This window comes from Schistosoma mansoni, chromosome 7 (assembly GCF_000237925.1).
Source record: "Schistosoma mansoni strain Puerto Rico chromosome 7, complete genome".
NCBI classification, from domain to species: Eukaryota; Metazoa; Platyhelminthes; class Trematoda; order Strigeidida; family Schistosomatidae; genus Schistosoma; species Schistosoma mansoni.
In genome coordinates, this window is record NC_031501.1 from 1,859,383 (window position 1) to 1,879,119 (window position 19,737).

Sequence of the window (19,737 nt, forward strand, 5' to 3'; positions counted from 1 at the left end):
CAAATGATTTATTGACGTTTGAATGAATATGGCTTAAAATTCATCCTTAGCGGCTACAGGGTGCATTCCATTATTCTCATTAATTTTTAGATTTTCTCTTTCGAGAATTCGTACCCTTCAATACCTTTAGTCGTTTTGTATTACCCAATAATACGTGGTACCTATATCTACTCACTTTTGAATTTTCCCCTAGATGCTTTCAACTCTTCTTTACTAACTAAACGTGTGACAAGTTTGCATCCGATGGACATCATGTATTTCAGCTATGAAAATACTGAAATCTTCACAAAACCCCTTTTGAGTTTTATTTGTGAAAAGAGTAATCTTCATCCTGAACTAATGACATTATCTGAAGACACATTAAAAATCTATTAGACACTGAACAAATGTTACTTTCTGGTTTAATACTCTTCAACTTTACTCTCATCATATTCCATACCAAAATCTTGTTATCACATTTCCAACTATCTCGTTATCTAATGGTTTCAATGTTGACATTTCATTCATTATTATAACGATATAATCTTGTTTATTTACGTTGTCTACTTATCATTCAGTTTAGTAAATTGAATAATAATACATTATCCATTTTATAAATTGAATGATTATTAAAAGGAAACACATTTTATGTAACTAATGTATCTAAGATTGTTTAATCAATAATTTTCATCTACTAAATTATGATCAATTTTATTCTTCATTATATAATAAATGAAGTACTTTAAGATTAAAGATTAGCAACTTAACTGATCCATTTGTTTTGTTTTATATATTTTATTTATTTATTTATTTATTTATTTAAACACATATATTGGTACAAAAGGGCACCAGGTACATATGCGCCACACAAAATAATGAAAGTAGAAAGAGAAGGGATGAAAAGATAAGGCGGACTGAAATGTACAACCAGAAGACTCTTTCAGTTAGGAAAGTTAGAACCATTCTTTATGTAGAAAGTAAAAGAAGGTTGCAGCAGGATCGCCACTGGCTTCTATTCTGAGCCATATCTGATAACGTCTCTAGCCACTGTGTTGCACCATCTCTCGGACCCCAACCAGGGAGTCGTGAAGGACCAACGGAAGCTAGCCCTTTGCAGCTCTCTTTCATGCCACGACACCATGTCATACACTGACCTCCTCTCCGCTTTTTCCAACCAGTCCCAGGGTCGGCAAATAATGCACGACGTGGAAGTCTCTGGGACGACATTCGTAAAACATGTCCAAGCCACCGAAGTCGGTGTTTCAAGATGGTGACACCAATTGAATTATCGTCTCTGCGCACGAACACACGATGCCGAACCTCTGCATTACTAACATGGTGTTGCCACTGGATGTCAGCAATCCTTCGGAGACAACGATGATCGAACACAGAGAGACGTCTAACATCCTCAACTCGGAGAGGCCAGGTTTCCCAAGCATAGAGCAAAACTGCTCTCACCGACGCGTTGTAGATCCGACCTTTTACAGCCAGACTAACATCACGAAGGCGCCAAAGATGGCCCAGATTGGCATAAGCCGCTCTGGCTTTCATTATACGTGCATCAATCTCATCACTCACGCCACCACCAGCACTTATATAGCTACCTAGATACACGAACTTCTCAACTACTTCGATCTCCTCACCATCCAGGGTGAGTACAGGATGAGAATCCTGCCAGTCTTGTAGGAGTACTTTGCACTTGGAGGGTGCAAAGCACATGCCGTACCTGCGGACACTGATTGCCAACTGATTAAGTGCGGATTGCATGCCTTGGGCATTATCGCACAGTAAGACAATATCATCCGCATACTCAAGGTCGAGAAGTCGTTCTCCAGGCAACATATCCACACCGCCATTACTTACATCCACCAGAGCTGTTTCCAGGATGTCGTCGATGGCAAAGTTGAAGAGGAATGGTGAGATCGGGCAACCCTGCCTAACCCCACTGCTCGAATGGAACGAGGGAGAAAGGTGGTTGTATGCCCTCACTCTGCCTGAGGTGTTCGTATACAGGGCCTTTAAGATGTTAATGAACTTCTCAGGCACACCCTTCTTCAATAGACAATCCCAGAGAACAGTCCTGTCCAACGAATCGAAGGCCGCCCTGATATCAAGAAACACTACGATTGTTGGCCTGCGATAAGTATGACGGTGTTCTAACATTTGGCGGAGGGTGAAGATGTGATCAATGCATCCTCGACCAGAACGAAAACCAGCCTGCTCCTCGCGAGTCAATCGTTCTCGGGTTTTAAACAACCTACGAAGAATGATAGAAGCCAATAGTTTGGACGCAATCGAAAGTAGACTTATCCCCCGATAGTTATTGCAGGAACAACGTGAACCCTTTTTAAAGATAGGGACGACTATTGACTCATTCCAAGATGTTGGAACACTTTCTTGCTCCCAAACCTTTCCAAACAACACAGTCAATTCCTTAGTCAGAAAGTCACCATCATCTTTAAAAAGAGTCGGAGGTAAGTCATCTGGGCCCGGTGATTTGTAACGTTTCAAGAGTTGGAGTTCCTTGCGGACTTCCGCCTCGTTTGGTGGATCAGTCGTCACCGGCCATGGGGGGCAGGACAAGCTGGTTGATGTTGCCGGAGCAGCAGGCCAGTTGAACTGCCCCCGTTCGAAAAATTCCGCCCATCGTCCAAGACGTCGACAGATGTTAGTGATTGGCATCCCGTCATCCTCGTAGATTGTTTCACTCACACCAGACTTCTTGCTGCCAGTGGCTCGGATGAGTTGGAAGAGCTTCCGGCAGTTACCAGACGCAGCTGCTGCTTCCATCTCATTAGCACGCTCCGACCACCAGGCTTCCCGGTCCTTACGCAAGCTTTGCCCAATTTCATTACGTAACAGCCTTCGTTTGTGGTCAAACTCACGGTCACCCGGAGTAGACCGACGGGCTTCCATCAGTTGTAAGGAGCCAGAAGAAACCCAGTGCTTGTAAGCGGGACGTTTCGCGAAGCCGCAAGCGGCTTTACTCGCTATTTTCATGGCGTCGTGAAGATGCAACCAATGCTCATCTATACTTTTCGGTGGGGTGGTAGCTAGCCTAGAGGCTAGCTCCGCTCGATACTTACTTGCAACAGAAGTTGCAGCCAGTTTACTAATATCAATCCGTTGGTGGTGGTCAATCCTTCGGCCACTGAAAAGTAAGGTGAGATTGGCGCAGACCAGGGCATGATCAGACTCCAGATAGGTACTCCAAAAGGAGCGGCAGTCTTGTACACAACCACGCCAGCGGTAGCTGATCGCGATGTGATCAATCTGAGTCCAGGCTTGGGATGCAGAGGGAGGACGCCAGGTAGCACACCGGCGATGACTGTGCCGGAAGTTAGTGCTGGCCAGAAACAGGTTGTGGTCTGTGCACAGTTGCAGCAAACGGTCCCCGTTATCTGTCCTGCGACCAACAAGTCCCCATCGGCCACCTAAACGACTCTCTTCTGTGCCTAGACGCCCGACCTGTGCATTCAAGTCTCCGGCTAGTACTACAATATCTGTCGAACGCGCTTTCTGGAGAAGAACTGTTAACTGATGGTAAAACTCATCCTTGATTGCAATGAAATGATGAACTCTATTGTTTTATATATTCAATACTTAAAACAAAAAAAGGAAGTGAAAATCAAATCTTTGGAAACAAATATTTACTTATGTATATATATACAAAGTTGTACAAAATGTACATTGTGTAAATATGAAGGAATTTAAATGATTTATTTTTTTTTACTTAATTTAAGGATATAATAGATGTATTTAAAACAGTTAAAAATACAATGGTTAGTGTGAGAGGGATACCCATGTCAGTTAGTCAGTCAGCTACAACGTAAGGTCAGGCACATTTATGCATCGGTCCAAGTTTCCATACCTCGTTAACACAACAAGATGAACACCAAATTCATAGTTAATTTAATGGTGGTAATATATAAAAGATAGGTTGTATATAAGGATATAGTATAAGAAAGAAGACAGATATGAAGCAATTTTAATCTCAAGGTTTAAGGGAAGATAAAGAGTGTATACGCGTACACCATTGTGATCGATTGTGAGCCATGTCACCCACAGTCTCCAACCATTGGTTACGATAGTCACGTGGACCCCAACCAAGTAGTCTGCATCTACCAACATTGCTCAGACTGGAAGTTAGTGACTTCAAGTACTGATGCCATGTTTTGCTTTGGTCACCCCTAACTTTCTTCCAACCATCCTCAATGCTAGTCAGCATTAGGCGTCGTGGTAATCGGAGTTCAGGCATACGTAAAACGTAACCCAACCATTTCTGTCGATAAAGATTCACAACCTCATCAACTGATTTACCATCATTCCCTAATACCTTGACGTCTAACTTCACTATTACTTACCTGGTGATCCCAGCAGATGCGAGCAATATTTCTAAGACATCTGTGGTCAAATACTAGTAACTTACAAGTAACTTCTACTCTTAATAGCCACGTTCCACAGCCAGAGGTGGGATCGTGGATGCACAATGCCGAGGAGTCCCACAATAGGACGAAACGGCCATCTAGTGCTTCCAGGTTTTCCATGGTAGTCTAGCTTCAATTGACTCATGACCTTACCTATATAAAATTATTATAATCTCCACAAAACCCTCTGGTGATCATTTGATTCTATTTGTTTCTATGATTAAAAGTAAATTCTACTATGGTATAAACATCAGTTAACAAATATACTTAAAAGTCTATATTATTACATAATAATAATTTTCTGGATAGATAGATATCAATAACCTTATTTTAGTTAATATTCATTTATTTAATTATAATCGACATGGTAAAATAAATAAATAAATTTTTTTTTCAAAAAAAAAACATAAAAATAAAAAAAATTTAATTTTTTTGCTCTCCCCCTCTTTGTTTTAATAAAATCGTTTTAGTGTACAAAATTAAATTGAAAATTAAAAAAAAATTTTGTTATTTTTTTGTTTTTCAAATTTATTTCATTTATTTATTTGACTTTTTATTTGTATTTTTCATTCATTTATTCTTTTATTATTCTGGTGATAATTCACCATGGTTTATTTTCATTTTTTTTTAATAGTTTAATTGATTATTTAATGGACCTGAATTAATTGATTAATTAATTGATTGATGGATTGATTAATAATAGATTAATTAAGTCAATTGATTATTTACTTTCATGACAGATCGATTTTATTTTTATTTTTATTTTTTTTCTATTTTTTTTTCAATTGTAATTGTTATATATATATATATATGTTTACATTGATACCGATTGACCGAATTTATATTTCAGCTGTTTGTTTTTTTTCATTTATTCCCTGTTAAATTATTTTTTTCTTTTATATCGTTTATCTTTTGTTTTAAATGTTTGTTCGAAAAATGTTTTTCTCACTGTTTATATGTTTTGTGAGTGTTTTTTTCTTGTTCTGGAAAAGAAAGAAAAAGAAAAAAAGCCTAGTAAACAAAATTGAAAGAGAGAAGAAGAAGAAAGATGAGCCAATGTTTTCTTTTTCATTCTGTTTACATAACCTTAATTGTTCTGTTTTGTTAAATAGATCATACTTTATACATTTTTTACACGAACATATACATACTCATCTATGGAAATGTATTATAACATATCTTAAGCATTCTTGTCCTATAAATATATGTATTGCTAATTTTTATATGTAAAAGAGAATGTTTCTACTTCAAAAGAGGTGGAATTAGCCAGAAGAAGATCACTTAAATTTGGAAGCTATAGATAGTTGTTTAGTCTTTGTTGGCTACAATTTCATTGAAGTGTATTGCATGAGTTGTGTTTTGAAAAAACACTGTATTTTTAAATCATTTAGTCGTAATATAATGGTTCAAATATAAAAATTCAGTCAATCCTAAATATAACACAGCAATTATTCAATTTATTCGGCTATACATACCTTAATCCTATTGTTTTATAAATCAACCATTGCTAAACAAGTGATTATCAGAGTAAAGTTGAATTTATGAAAGCCAATAAATATTAAGAAATCGATTAAAATTATAAAGATAGGGCAATTAGATTACATTTCATTGGTCTAACATTACTGTGGACACTACAACGTCTAAATCACTTGTATTCAATACAGTGATATTTCATAGTTATTCACTTTTTATGTATTTCAAACCAAGATAAATCTGAAGATTTAAACCTCTTGACTTTTAGTAGTTTATCTTCAGCTATCAGTCGACGAACAAAAATAATTTTGGTAAAACATGCTGAATAGATGTTACTATCCATCATTAAGTGAATAATTACCAGATAATAGTTTTTAAATGTAAACTGAATCATTTATTCGGGTATGAGATAATTATTCACCACAGGCAGTGGATAAGGTCTGGTTAATATCATGAATTGGTTAACGTTGGACATTAACGCTGTTGGATTCCAACTCATTGATCCAGAAGATAAACGTTTGAGTGAGACCTCAGAGGTCTATGGTTCGATATTCTATGATAAGCTAGTGGATCCCCATTGCTATAGAGTGCCGTAATAAGACGAACCAATCGTTCAGTGTTCTCAGGTTTTCAATGGTGGTCTAGCTATGATCTTTCCATGATTCAAAATATGAAAATCCTTCGGTCTCCACAAATCTCCCCTATGCTAACGAACTTCTCAGTATTACTAGTTCTATGGTGCTATAGAAAATATGGTAAGATTTGCTAGCAGTCTGAAATCATTAAACTGGTAAACTGGTAACAATGAGTGTACCATGTTGAGATTTTGGATGGTTGTTAGAGGTAGTTGATAGTAAACCCTGAACTTCGGTTTCGCACTATTATGCACTCATCACTGTATACCTGTATTCTTGAGGGGACCAAAACTCCATCAATGATAAATATACTTCGGTCTTATGAAAGATCAGTCATGGCATGAATAGCTCTTAAGAATACCAGTTTCATCAAGATTACAGTTATATCCTTCTGGGGAAGACTTCTTGTCGACTACTTCCAATCACCTTCTAGTTGCACTTCATAACATCTATAAATTCGTTAATCGAAAAGTATACCATGCTTAGTTTAGATGAATTCTAGTTATACTAACATGTTTCATCATCAAAACTGTTAGCCTCCGGATAAGTTTTGGATTCAGTTTTATGATTATTCATCGGAGTTTCGTATTTTTTGACTCACATTCTTAGAAATTCTATGTTTTTAAGAAATATAAATATGTTCGATGGAGAACTGAAAACATACGTAGTAGAAGTAGTAACATTACTAGTGGTAAAGAAAAGATTAGGCATAAGCAATAGGATCCGAGAAGTAAGAATGAATTTGTTGAATAAAACGTTATCAGGTGAATTTAGTCTTAAGTCATGTCACACGACATTAGTGTGGTCTCCAACTAAATAGATTGTAGCTACCATCATGACCTAGCCCAAACTTCAGTAACTTTATGGACATGTGTAACGTGTTATTCCGGCCATATCTATGTTTTCACTAACACACTCTTACACCATAAACAATAGGCCATAGAGTAAGATGGTGGCTGAGCATGCATAATACATTTTTTCAATCATCTAAACTAATGAAAAATTATTAGCTTATCAACCAATTTGTATTTCCTTACCTATTACCCTATGACTCTATTAGTTTTACGGTAGACTGTCTTTTTTGTTGATTATTTAAATCAGTTAGATTTGTTTACATATAAGTTCTGATCATTTTTTTTCGAGGGGGGGGAAGGGAAACACCAACTTACTTGAATATATGTATACATGTTTATACTAATGTAGTCATTCAATCATTCATTAACTCATTCACAAACTAATAAATACCCATATTTGTATCTGTAATTTAATAATTTTCATCTCAATAAAAATTAATTACTGTTATATGTAGAAGATAATAAGTAGTAAGATAATTCATAATAAGTGTAAATAATCATAGTATTATGATAGTAATAAGGAAAAAAAAGAAATAATTAGGCTTGTTTTTTATGTATACATAATTGGCTATATGTATGTATGTAAATCTTGTTGTTTAGAAAAAGGGTTTCTAATATATAAGCACGATGTCATGGAGACTAGTTGAAAAGAATGATAGATTATCTTGTGTACAGCTAAGAAAATTATAGTAATTTAATGGTTGAATTCATGAGTCATTTGAGTCTAGACCACCATGGAAAACCAGGAAGCACTGGATGGCCGTTTCGTCCTAGTGTGGGACTCCTCAGTGGCAATGTACATCTGCAGACTCGAAACCAGGACCTATCATTCTCGCGCGCGAACACTTAACCTCTAGACCATTGAGCCACCATCCAATGGTGTTGATATCTAACTTCAACCAACCCACAAAATTCCGTTACCGTCCACCATTGTCTTCAATGAGTTACTATCTCACAACAGACCTGGTTGAACCCCACTAGTCACAGCTTCTCACTAGAACTAAAGGAAATACCTCTTGAAGTCAGTCACTAGTGAGCATATGGTGATTATATTCAGATGGTGGTATTTTTAGTCCTGGGTTTGAATCTCGCGAGGTGAGATTATGGATGAGCACTGTCACTGAGGAGTCCCATACTAGGTCGAAACGGCCCTCCAGTGCTTCCATATTTTCCATGGTGGTCCAGCTTCAATTGATTCATCAATTCAACTATCAAATTACTATCATTTCCACAAAACCTCTCTTTGAATATGAATGTTTACTGGTTTGAAATAATCAATCAGTCAGTCAGTCAGCTACAACTTAGAACCAGGCACATATATGCATCGGTTCAAGTATCCATACCTCGTTAGCACAACAACATGAACAACGGAATCATAGAAGCAGTTAATTTAGTGGTAGTAGTATATAAAAGAAAGATTGTATATAAGGATATACTATAGGAAGGAAGATAGATATGAAGCTATTTTAATCTTATGGTTTATTGAAGTGATTTATCAAATGATTTATCAAGTGATTTATCAGATGAAAGAAAAAAGAAACCTCTTAAAAAGTTCACTATTTTCATTTAAGCTGTGAACGGGAATATGTTTTAGTTTTATGATTGCCCTAAGCATTTCTTGTCATTCATATTATATCATATATGGATGGACTTAATCAAGTATGTAGAAAACATTTAATATGTATCGATGAACTGTACGACAGTATTAAGTTTTTAATTAGCCTTATAGAAGAAATTATTCTGGATCTAAACTTAATACTGGTTGTTCTACGTTACATAAGATAAAAAGAATTATACTACGTAGTATCAATGCAATGAAGTAATTCTGTTTTATCATCATCATCATCATCATCATCATCATCATCGTCATCATCGTCATCATATCGTCTAATTTCTTTATGAATCCTTTCTATATCAGCTGAACAACATATTGTTGATAAGAGATGTTGATAAGAGATGGATTTAAAAAAACTGTTTGAAATAGCAATAGTGAGGTTAGACACAGGGTATCAGGAAATGATGGCAAATCAGTTGATGAGGTTATGAATCTTCATCAACTGAGATGGTCGGGCCACGTGTTACGTATGCCTGAACACCGAATACTACGAAGCATAATGCTGACTAGCATTGGGGATGGTTGAAAGAGAGTTAGGGGCAGCCAAATCAAAACGTAGCATCAGAGCTTGAAGTCACTAACTTCTAGTCTGAGCCATGTTGGTAGATGCAGACTACTTGTTTGGAGTCCGCGCGACTATCGTAACCAATGGTTGGAGACTCTATGTGACATGGCTGAGAATCGATCACAATGGCGTAGGTGAATACAATGTTTGTCTTCCTTTAAACTGTGAGATTAAAATTGCTTTATATCTGTCTTTCTTTCTGTACTATATCTTTGTATACAATCTTTCTTTTATATATTACCACCATTAAAGTAACTACTTCTATGAATTTGGCGTTCATCTTGTTGTGCTGATGAGGTATGGCAACTCGGACCGATGGATATGAGTGTTTGGTCCTACGCTGTGGCTGACTGACTGACTGACTATTATCAACTATCTATTGTTCATGAAATTAAATAATAAAATTTTGAAATCATTAATAATTCCCATGGGATTGATGAGTTGTATTTTATTTAAATGAACTATTTGCCAGAAATCTCCTACTGTAAGTGATGAAAGTGACATATTCAACTGCTTATTTTATCTTACTCTCAATTTAACGACTGAGAAAACACTTACCTTGTTAGAGATATTTATGAGATCCACTAATAAAGTCCTTAAAAATGTACGGCTATTACGTGGGAAAATATTTTATAATTTATTAGTTATCTGAAGGTAGTTAATAGAAAGTCTTGCTTCTCCCGGGTTTCGTTCTGTTTAACACTTGTCAACAAGATGTAACTACAATCCTTTGGAATGGTTCACTTCCCAATGTGTTCAATTCCATCTCTACTAGCTTCACAGTCTGAGATTTTTACCACTGAGCTGTTCAGATCGAGAATAATCTCTCATAGGACTAAAATATTTGCAATCAACTGATCACTGAGTTGTGACTCAAGTAACTTTTGTCTAGTTTTTGTAGGTCTACGGTTTCATGTCCACTATTTTCAACCACCTTATTACATTACAACGGAGTATAAATGAAGTCGAGTGACATAGACTGTTGACCATATTGCAACATGATCGATAGAACTTGATCAGCAATAAAGAACTAAACAAAGACATTACTCACTACTCAATAATCTATCCGTGGTGTGTTTTATAATGTTTTCTGCAGTGTAAGTAAATAGTCAACAATAATACATTAAAGTAGAACAGAATAAAGATAGAACCAATCAAATTGAAAGTTGTAATATTGAAACGGTACTTAGTGATATTTAAAATCACAACTGATAAGTACAACGTTACTTTTTTTTAGTGAACTGAACTTCTTTACGCGCGCACACTTACACAGATTGTAAGTATATAAGAAAAATTTATGGAGCAAAATACATTTATCTTGTTACCTAATATTGTACTTTACCACTGATTATTTTTAGAAATAAATTAATCATTTTTTACTGACATGGTAACCTTTTTGTACGCATACCTTGATAGTACCAAACTATAGCTAACGATAAGGTTAATAAGGAATATTTCGTCGGTTAACAAGAGTATATTTATTGTAAAATATCACACAAAATATTGGGAAACCTCTGAAAGATTTCAGTTGACTAACTAAGACTGATAGTTTTCACATCATCAAAATAGTATATTTGCATAGACGTTATCAATATATTGTTGTACTCTATCATTATTATTTCTGATAATAATAATCATATGCTCACTAGTGACTGACTTCAAGAGATATTTCCTAGAGTTCTAGTGAGAAGCAGTGACCATTGAAGTTCAACCAGGTCTGTTATGAGATATCAACTCATTGAACACAATGATCCACGGTTGCTCAACTTCGTGGATCAGTTGAAGTTAGGCATTAATACCGTTGGATGCCGGCTAGCTCAGTAGTCTGTCGGTTAAGTGCTCTGGCGCGAGAATGGTAGGTCCTGGGTTCGAATCTCGCGAGTGTGGGATCGTGGATGCTCACTGCCTATGAGTCCCATAATAGGACGAAACGGCCGTCCAGTGTTTCCAGGTTTTCCATGGTGGTCTAGCTTTATTTGACTGACGCTTTCAACAAATAAACTCATAAAATGTATCACTACTTTATTGTGATTATAGATGTAAAATGAATAGCTCAAGGCTAAATCATTTATATCGTTCCTATTTTCTTAAAATATTAGTACTCGTGCACAATTTATGGGTTAATTATTGACATTCGTTTCCATATCATAATTTATTGTCTCATAGTTATCTTCAATGTTTATTTAATACCGTTAATTTTGTTTAAAATATGTATGTGACGGTTTTCTATGTGATTTTGAATAATTTACCAACAGAATCCAAAGACAAGGTACGTTTTCAGTTTTAGATGGATTCTGTTCATAGTCAAACTTACCATAGCAACAGTGTTTCAAAGAACAACCCCTCTAAAACTATAGTATATAATAATGAGGACTAACTATATAGGGTTAAAACAGCAGAAATTGAGCAATATTCGTTAGCAACGTTTCACCATGAACATAACAAAAAATTACAATATTTCTGCTTGGAAAACGTTTTTTGGACATGATTCAAACAAGCTGAAGACAGTGAATAAAAGAATTCTCTGCACTGTAACAAATGACACAAAACGATGTAACCTAAAGATGTTACTTACAAATTGATTTGGACAGTTTAAATTATTTAGCTGAGGTATCTATGTATAATATATCAGTCTTCTAAAGACATTTTCTTTAATCTGCTTACTAATGATTATTGATTCGATAAACATGATTCTATTCATGTCAGCAACACCAAAGATGTAAATCTATGCACTAAATATGTAGTTCGTAATGCATTTACAATGTATTTTGATAACATCAAATGGAGCTATTATCAGACTAGATAACAAAATCGAATGAATCGTCAATATTTATGAAATAGACGTTTTGTTATTATAAAATTGTAACTGACCTTATACATATGTACGGCAAGTGAGTACTTAAAATTAGCTAGGTAACGAGAAGTAAATAGGCCACTCAGAAAAAATATTATCGATTACCGAATATTAGTTACCATTTTTAAATAATTTGAGACAGTGATTTCCAGATTTTAAGCAAAGTTACAATCATATTCATATATATGTTGTTTGGATCTTCCCATTGATGTTTAGGACTGCAATTGATCAGTCTTTTATTGGCATATGGATCCTGTGCGGATCACTTCGATATCTGCATTAAGTCCCAAGTATTTTAAGTAGACATAAATAGTGGCTAGTAATGGAATCAATAACGCACATTTCTTCCTTCTTGGAACTCATCAGAGGGATGTGCTTACTATTGAAATACCGTAATTAGCGATAGTCCTTGCACGACTGTCCTGATAATGGCTTATTGGATAGTAATAATATTTTTTGTTGTGTGAATATTTTTCATCACCAAATGACATCCTTGAAAAAAAGCACTGATATATCTAAAGCATTAAATAATTATGTATTGAACATTCAATATTTTCTAATCAGTGGTTATCTCCTCAATCCTAGTTATAATTTCATACTCAAAAATCTGTATAATCCATTTTCATTCGAGACATTGATAAGCATACGATTATGATTTAGATTGATAATTTGTGAAAATTTGCTCAGTTTACGATAGGTTTCATAACAATCATTTAAAATGCACAGTAATGATAACAGTTAAAGTCATACTCAATGCAAGACAGTATGTCCAGTATATTGGACAACTTCCTAAATAATGTATGAAAAATACCATAGGTGCATATTATATATATATATCAACTTCATTTTATGTAATTAATATTACTTCAAACTAATGTCGGATAGTAGGCTAGAAGTCTTATTTGGTATTGATCTTCGCGAGATACCTCCATCCTAGTGTCCATATTCACATAGATATTCAAAGCCAATACTTTTCACTCAAAATACCTGCTCATTATCTATTGCACTACTAATTCCAGATAACCATTAGCTTATTTTACTGAAATAAATTTAACTTTTAACAATCAATATATGTATAAGCAAAGATGGACAGTGGCTAGCAGTGGAATCCAGGACGCGCGTTTTTTCCTATTCGGGACTCATCAGCTGGATGTGCCTGCATCTCAGAGTTGATGTTCACTCTGGGACTCGAACCCAGTACCTTTCGCTTCAAACGCCATCGTGTCCTGGATTCCACTGCTAACCACTATCTATCTTTGTTTATAATGCTTGTGAATGGAGGCTATATTGAGGCAATACGCACAGTATGCACATATGTCAATTAGAGACTGACCAGTTGCAGTCCTAAACATCAATGAGAAGATTCAAACAAACAATACTAAGTGAATTATTATATTTACTCATAGTTTCTATTAATGACTGTTAATTAGTCATGTCCCAGTGATATACATCCACTTTTGTATATTATCCTATTTCAAAATATATTACCATCTAGTTACAATCGTATATTACATTCATTAATCAATTCCTAGTAATATACATCCATTTTTGCATAATATCCTACTTCAATATGTATATTACCATCTAGTTACAATTATATATTACATTCAAGTTATAAGTATGTTTTAAACAAACAATCAAAACAAAAAAAAAAGAAACAATATCAGAATTATATTTACATTATGTTAAATTGTTTTCAGTATTTGAAATTAAGTAAATAACTGGATAAATAAATATTGTTTAAATAGATAGATAAATATTTTAGAATTATTGCCAAGTATTATTATTAATAATAATAACAATACTAATGCCAATACTACTACTAATAATAGTAACAATAATACTAATACTATGGTGTGGGTTACTGATATCCACATAAGTAGTATATGGTGATGATCGAGCATTGAATGTATTTCAGTAGAAGATCGATAAGGAAAGAAAGGAAATAGCACGCAATTGGTATGAAAATGCATGAACAATTATAATTGGAGACTATGGACGGATATTTGCAGAAGAAACAGTCAAATTAAAACAATTGATTGTTATTTTGAAAATTATCTGGTTCTCATATTTTAATGAGATATTCTGTAATGTTTTACTACATTCCATTGTCCCCACCGTGTTTTGTTCACTGCATTAATTTTAAGGTGGGTGATTTTGATGAAGTTTTGTTCTCTTAGCTGAATGGTTTGGTCATTCTTCTTCTTCTGAACGACATCATCAGCACAAACTTCGGATAGAAGTTAAGTATTTGAATTTCCCCACATGTGGTTCACAGTTTGTTGTGTACATTTCGATGTTGATTGGTTCTTGTTGATCTCTTCATCTTTGCATGCATGAACATCAATCAGCAGTCAAATGCCATGATATGTCTTCACTTATATAAATGCACGTGAACAACTGCGTACACATATTCGACTGGAAAAATGTGGAGATTTTAGACAAAGACAATTCCAAAAAGCACCAGAGAATTTTTAGAAGCTTGGCACTCAGGTCAATCAGCAATAAACAAGCACATTGAAATCAATCCAATTTATCACCTAATCAGGAAGATCATCCAGAAACATAGGAACAAAAATCAAACCAATGGGAGATACAACCAAAACAAAGAAATAAACAATGATAGATTTAAGGTCAACAAAAACCAATCATCATTGAGGTGTACAGAACAAACTGTGAAGTACATATGGAAAAATTCAAACACTTCACTTCTATCCAAAGTTTGAGCTGATGATGTCGTTCAGATGAACGATAAAAAGCTCTATGACCAAACCATCTAGATCAGAGAACAAAACTCTATAAAAACTAATACTACTAGTAATGACAATAGTAATACTAACATTAATAACTCCTTATTCCTCCAGTGTATATTTTAAAATAAATATTTGTAACTTTCAGCAGTACATGTCAACTAATAGAAATTTTGATCAGTTATATACTTATGACAATGTTTTTCTCACTTCAAATTTGTAAACTTCTATGATAACGTTAAATTTGTAAGCTTAATTTTATCAACTAGCCTATTCCATAGACCGAATGATTATAGTTTTATTTAAGTAGTTTGTAATGACTTTTTTCTTAGTCTCTTTAGTTATTGTTAGTCAGTTTATTAGTTAGTTATCATCACTTTAGATCTTGGGACAGATGTCATTACAAGATGAATTGCAATCATAATGATAACAAATGAACATTGAGAATGTCTTAAAAAGAGATTGAGTGGAAGTAACACATATAAAGGAATTCTTTAGTTACATATTGAAAATAAGGTAAAGAATAAATGAATTTGTGCCATTACGGACGATGTCACCTAAAAAAAGGTTTCATTATACAATCTTAGATGATTGTGTATCAACCTCAGTTATCCCATTTCATATTAAGTTGCAATGAGAGAGATAATCAACAAAATGCGAATTGAAGAAACAGATTTCAATCTTAACTTTACTGTAGTTATAACAATCGAAGTATATAATAGAGTTCTTCTGAACTATCTATGTTAGCGGTTTATGGACTTTTTAAAAATTTGTTTATAATCGAAACATCTGTGCTGACTTATACGAACAGCTTTAGGACTAATAGTTTACACTGTTTGATCACTTTAGTCAGTAATCACTGTCACGTTTGTCTTCAGTATTGCTAACTGGGTCGAATTATATAAACTCATTTGCTGAGTGAAGCTTGATTTTGGGGGTTCAATTGAAATTCAGCGCTTGACTAACATGATTTCAATTACTGCACACTGAATAAAGCGTTGTTCGGAGTAGCATATATATTTATCATTAATAACAAACCAAAAAGTGGCACCATTCACGAAGTCGTCTACTGTTGGACGAAGCTACACGGTTGAAATCTTCACTAATTTCGTAGCTAGTATTTAAAAGTGTTAAATAACATGGCTCAGATTCATTCATACCAGATTACATTCATTCAGTTCTTGTCTTCCTCTCGACCTTGAATTTTCTCATTTCCACCATTCCATCCTACTTTCTCTAATTATATTGGGACTGTTTAGTCATTTTCTATGTCATTCCTATTACATAATTTCAATCTCAACATCACTTCATCATGTTAACTTCGTTTCGTCGTGGTAGTTATGGTATGATAACTTAAAGAAATGCACGTCTATACCAGACTCAACATAAGCGATAGCTAATTGACTGACTAATAGAATACTTTTACTGGTCACTGCTTCCCACTAGAACTCCAGGAAATGTATCTTAAAGTCAGTCACTAGTGAGCGTATGATTATAATCAGAAGGGGTTTTGTGGAGATTTCAGTATTTTTAATAGTTGAAATCATCAGTCAATTGAAGCTAGACCACCATGGAAAACCTGGAAGCACTGGACGGCTGTTTCTTCCTACTGTGGGACTCAGCAGTGTGCATCCACGATTTATGCCTCGCGAGTGAGATTCGAACCCAGGACCTACCAGTCCACAAAACCCCTTCTGATTATAATCACACGCTCACTAGTGACTGACTTCAAGATACATGTCCTGGAGTTCTAGTGGGAAGCAGTGACCAGTGGAGTTCAACCACGTCTGTTGTGAGATAACAACTCACTGAAGACAATTATTGAACAGAATACTTTTACTTATAAGGTAAATTGTTTAATCTGTTAAAAAATAACTTTTATTTTGTTTTCTTTCTATCCAAATTCACTTTTCTTTCACAATAACACTTTTCACTTATTGTTTTGTCTTCTACTTCATAGTTAATTGTCAATTTTCGCAAGAAAACGTCATTAGCCTCATCATCAGTTGCACCAATAACAGTAACAATACCAAAAGAATTAAAGGATTCAAGTTTTGATCATCCCAAAAGATTACAAAGTGATTTTTCTAGTAGTAGTAACATTAATGATTCTTCATTAAATCAAGTCAAATTTAATTACCCTTTTAGTAACATTGATAATGATAAATTTGAAAGGAATCAAATGATATCATCTTCTATGAATAAACACATTACAACAATACCTATTTGCTCTTTTTTATGTAATCAAACTTCACTAAACATATCATCTTTGACGCCATCATCATCATCATCATCTTTAACTTCCTGTTCACCTTCAATGACTGGTAGAATTATATGCGATACAGGTGTAACATATGTTCAGTTACCATATCCACAATGTCAGGAACAACAAACATTTCCAATTCTTTCTTCAATAGCATCAATAGAAACATCATTGCCATCATATTCACAACCACCTAAACCACCACATCGTCATCCTGTATTGTCCATGTTATCAGAAAGAATATGTTCAGAAGGAGAATCTTGTGATTGTTTTTTACTAAGAAAAAATGATATAAGCAGTAAACAAGCAATTCTGACTAATGATAATGAATTTCGAATGAATCTAACAAATCATTGTCCCCATAATGCACATCCTGTTACAACACTTATTGGTAAGTTGAAAATTATCTTTAACATAGGTGAAATGTACCTAGCATTGAAATCCAGAAAGTAGGTTTCGTTCCATTTAGGACTCGTCAGCTGAATGTTCGAGGTCCAAGAGTTGACGTCCACTATGTGACACGATCCCAATAACGTTCACTTCAATCGTTTACTGACTTACTTATTTATGCCCCTGTAACACTTGTGGAGGAGCATGGATCACCCAACTCTGTCCTTGACTTTCCTTTCTAGTTGTTACCGATTGCTATTCATTCTTTTGATGTCTGCCTTCAATTCCCTTTCTCATATGATCTCTGGTTTGCCTCTTTTCCTTTGGCCTTCAGAATTCCAATTTAGGGCTTGATTCGTGATACATTTTGGAGATTTCCTCAATGTGTGCCTTATACACTTCCGGCGTCTTTTATTAATTTCTAATTCATCTGAAAGCTGGTTTGTTCTCTGGTCAACAATGATCCATAGTGTGGCGATATAGTCGGTACACCACCTATCCTTACGGAATACAGTCTGCTGATTTAGAGGTCGGGCATCTACTTAATCTTTCATCCGGTTCAACAACACTGTGGAAAACGTTTATTGGTACGGATTGCAGTGTGGTGTTTACGTTTTCCTCACAACAGCTCAAATCTCCTATTTTTGGTACCTTGGTGAGGTATCCTTCTTTCCAGTCCGTCAGCACTTGTTCTTCCTCCCAAATCTTCCAATATAGAAATTGGAGTGTCTTTAAGTTAACTTCTTTATCTAACCTCAGTGGTTCAGATGGTATGTTGTCTAGTTCAGCTGCTTACCACTCTTGACTTGTCTGACGGCCATCCTGATTTCTTCTATCTTTGGTGGAGCGACATCTGTAGGAAGGTCTATGTGTGCTGCTTCGATGTCCGATGGGTCCAGTGGGACTGGTCTGTTCAAAAGTTCTTGATGATGCTCTATCCACCTATTCAGCTGTTCTTGAACCTCAGTGATTGGCTTGCCTTCTTTGTTATTGACTAGTCCCTCTGGTTTGTCGTATTTTTCTGTTGGTTTCTTTGTTATATCATATATCTGTCTCATATATTCTTCTCTTGCAGCCTTCGCTGTCATTGTTAGGTCTTCTACGTATTTCCGCTTATCGGCTTCAATGCTACTCTCCACCTTCTTGTTTGCTTCTGTTTAGTCGGCGTGTGCCTTAAATGTCTTTGCCCTAGTTCGACTGCTGTTGATTGCTGTCTTCTTGTTCTTCCTTTATTGAATCTTGGCCAGCTTATCGATGGTGGTTCACTCTATATGATGGTGCTTCTTGTGACTCGGAACCTCCTGACACGTTGAAGTTAGTGCTTCTTTAATTTTTGTCCAGTCGTTTTCCTTAGTACTTCTTCTGTGACAAAGAAGATTGAGGGTAGTAGACATAAATACATTGTTTCCTCAATTAAAACGAGTCTTACAGAAAACGAGGATTCCTAATGCATCCAATGTCATATATATGAATTCTAATTGTAAGAAATAAATTATATACGTTGAAAATGTTTTGATTACTCGTTTGTTCTACATGAAATAAATCAACATTTTAAAGCTAGGAAAACAATGTTCTATAATACATTGTTGTTAAATATAGTTTAAATGTTTGAAAACGTGAGAAACATCCGTGGTAGACCCTTCGTCTAGGTTTTATATGCAACAGAATTCACCAGAAATTTTTATTAGTAGGCTTGGAGGTATTATTAATCATTGTGAAATTCAACTTATTAACTTACACATAAACGTTATGTCTATTACATATTTTAATCGTTCCAATCATGTAGACCATCACTGAATGATTATTACATTTGAGTGTACATCGTATTTTCAATGACCTGATTATTCACGCAAATAATCGAAATTAAAAATTTGTCTCATTCTGTATAAATTCAACAAGTTATAGGCTGTCTGGAATAAAAAAAAAGAACTA

The 19,737-nt window shown here is 34.9% G+C and overlaps 1 protein-coding gene across 1 annotated transcript in view; it reads left to right on the top strand.

Annotated features, from left to right (window-relative positions):
* The window catches only part of Smp_127790 (hypothetical protein), a gene marked incomplete at both ends in the record, with an annotated part of 26,544 nt that extends 10,968 nt beyond the window's left edge, over positions 1-15,576 (top strand). The window contains one exon of the mRNA XM_018798593.1: positions 15,535-15,576. Coding sequence (XP_018653520.1) covers positions 15,535-15,576 — 42 coding nt within the window. The remainder of the gene's footprint in view (positions 1-15,534) is intronic.
* Between the last annotated feature and the right edge of the window lie 4,161 nt (positions 15,577-19,737).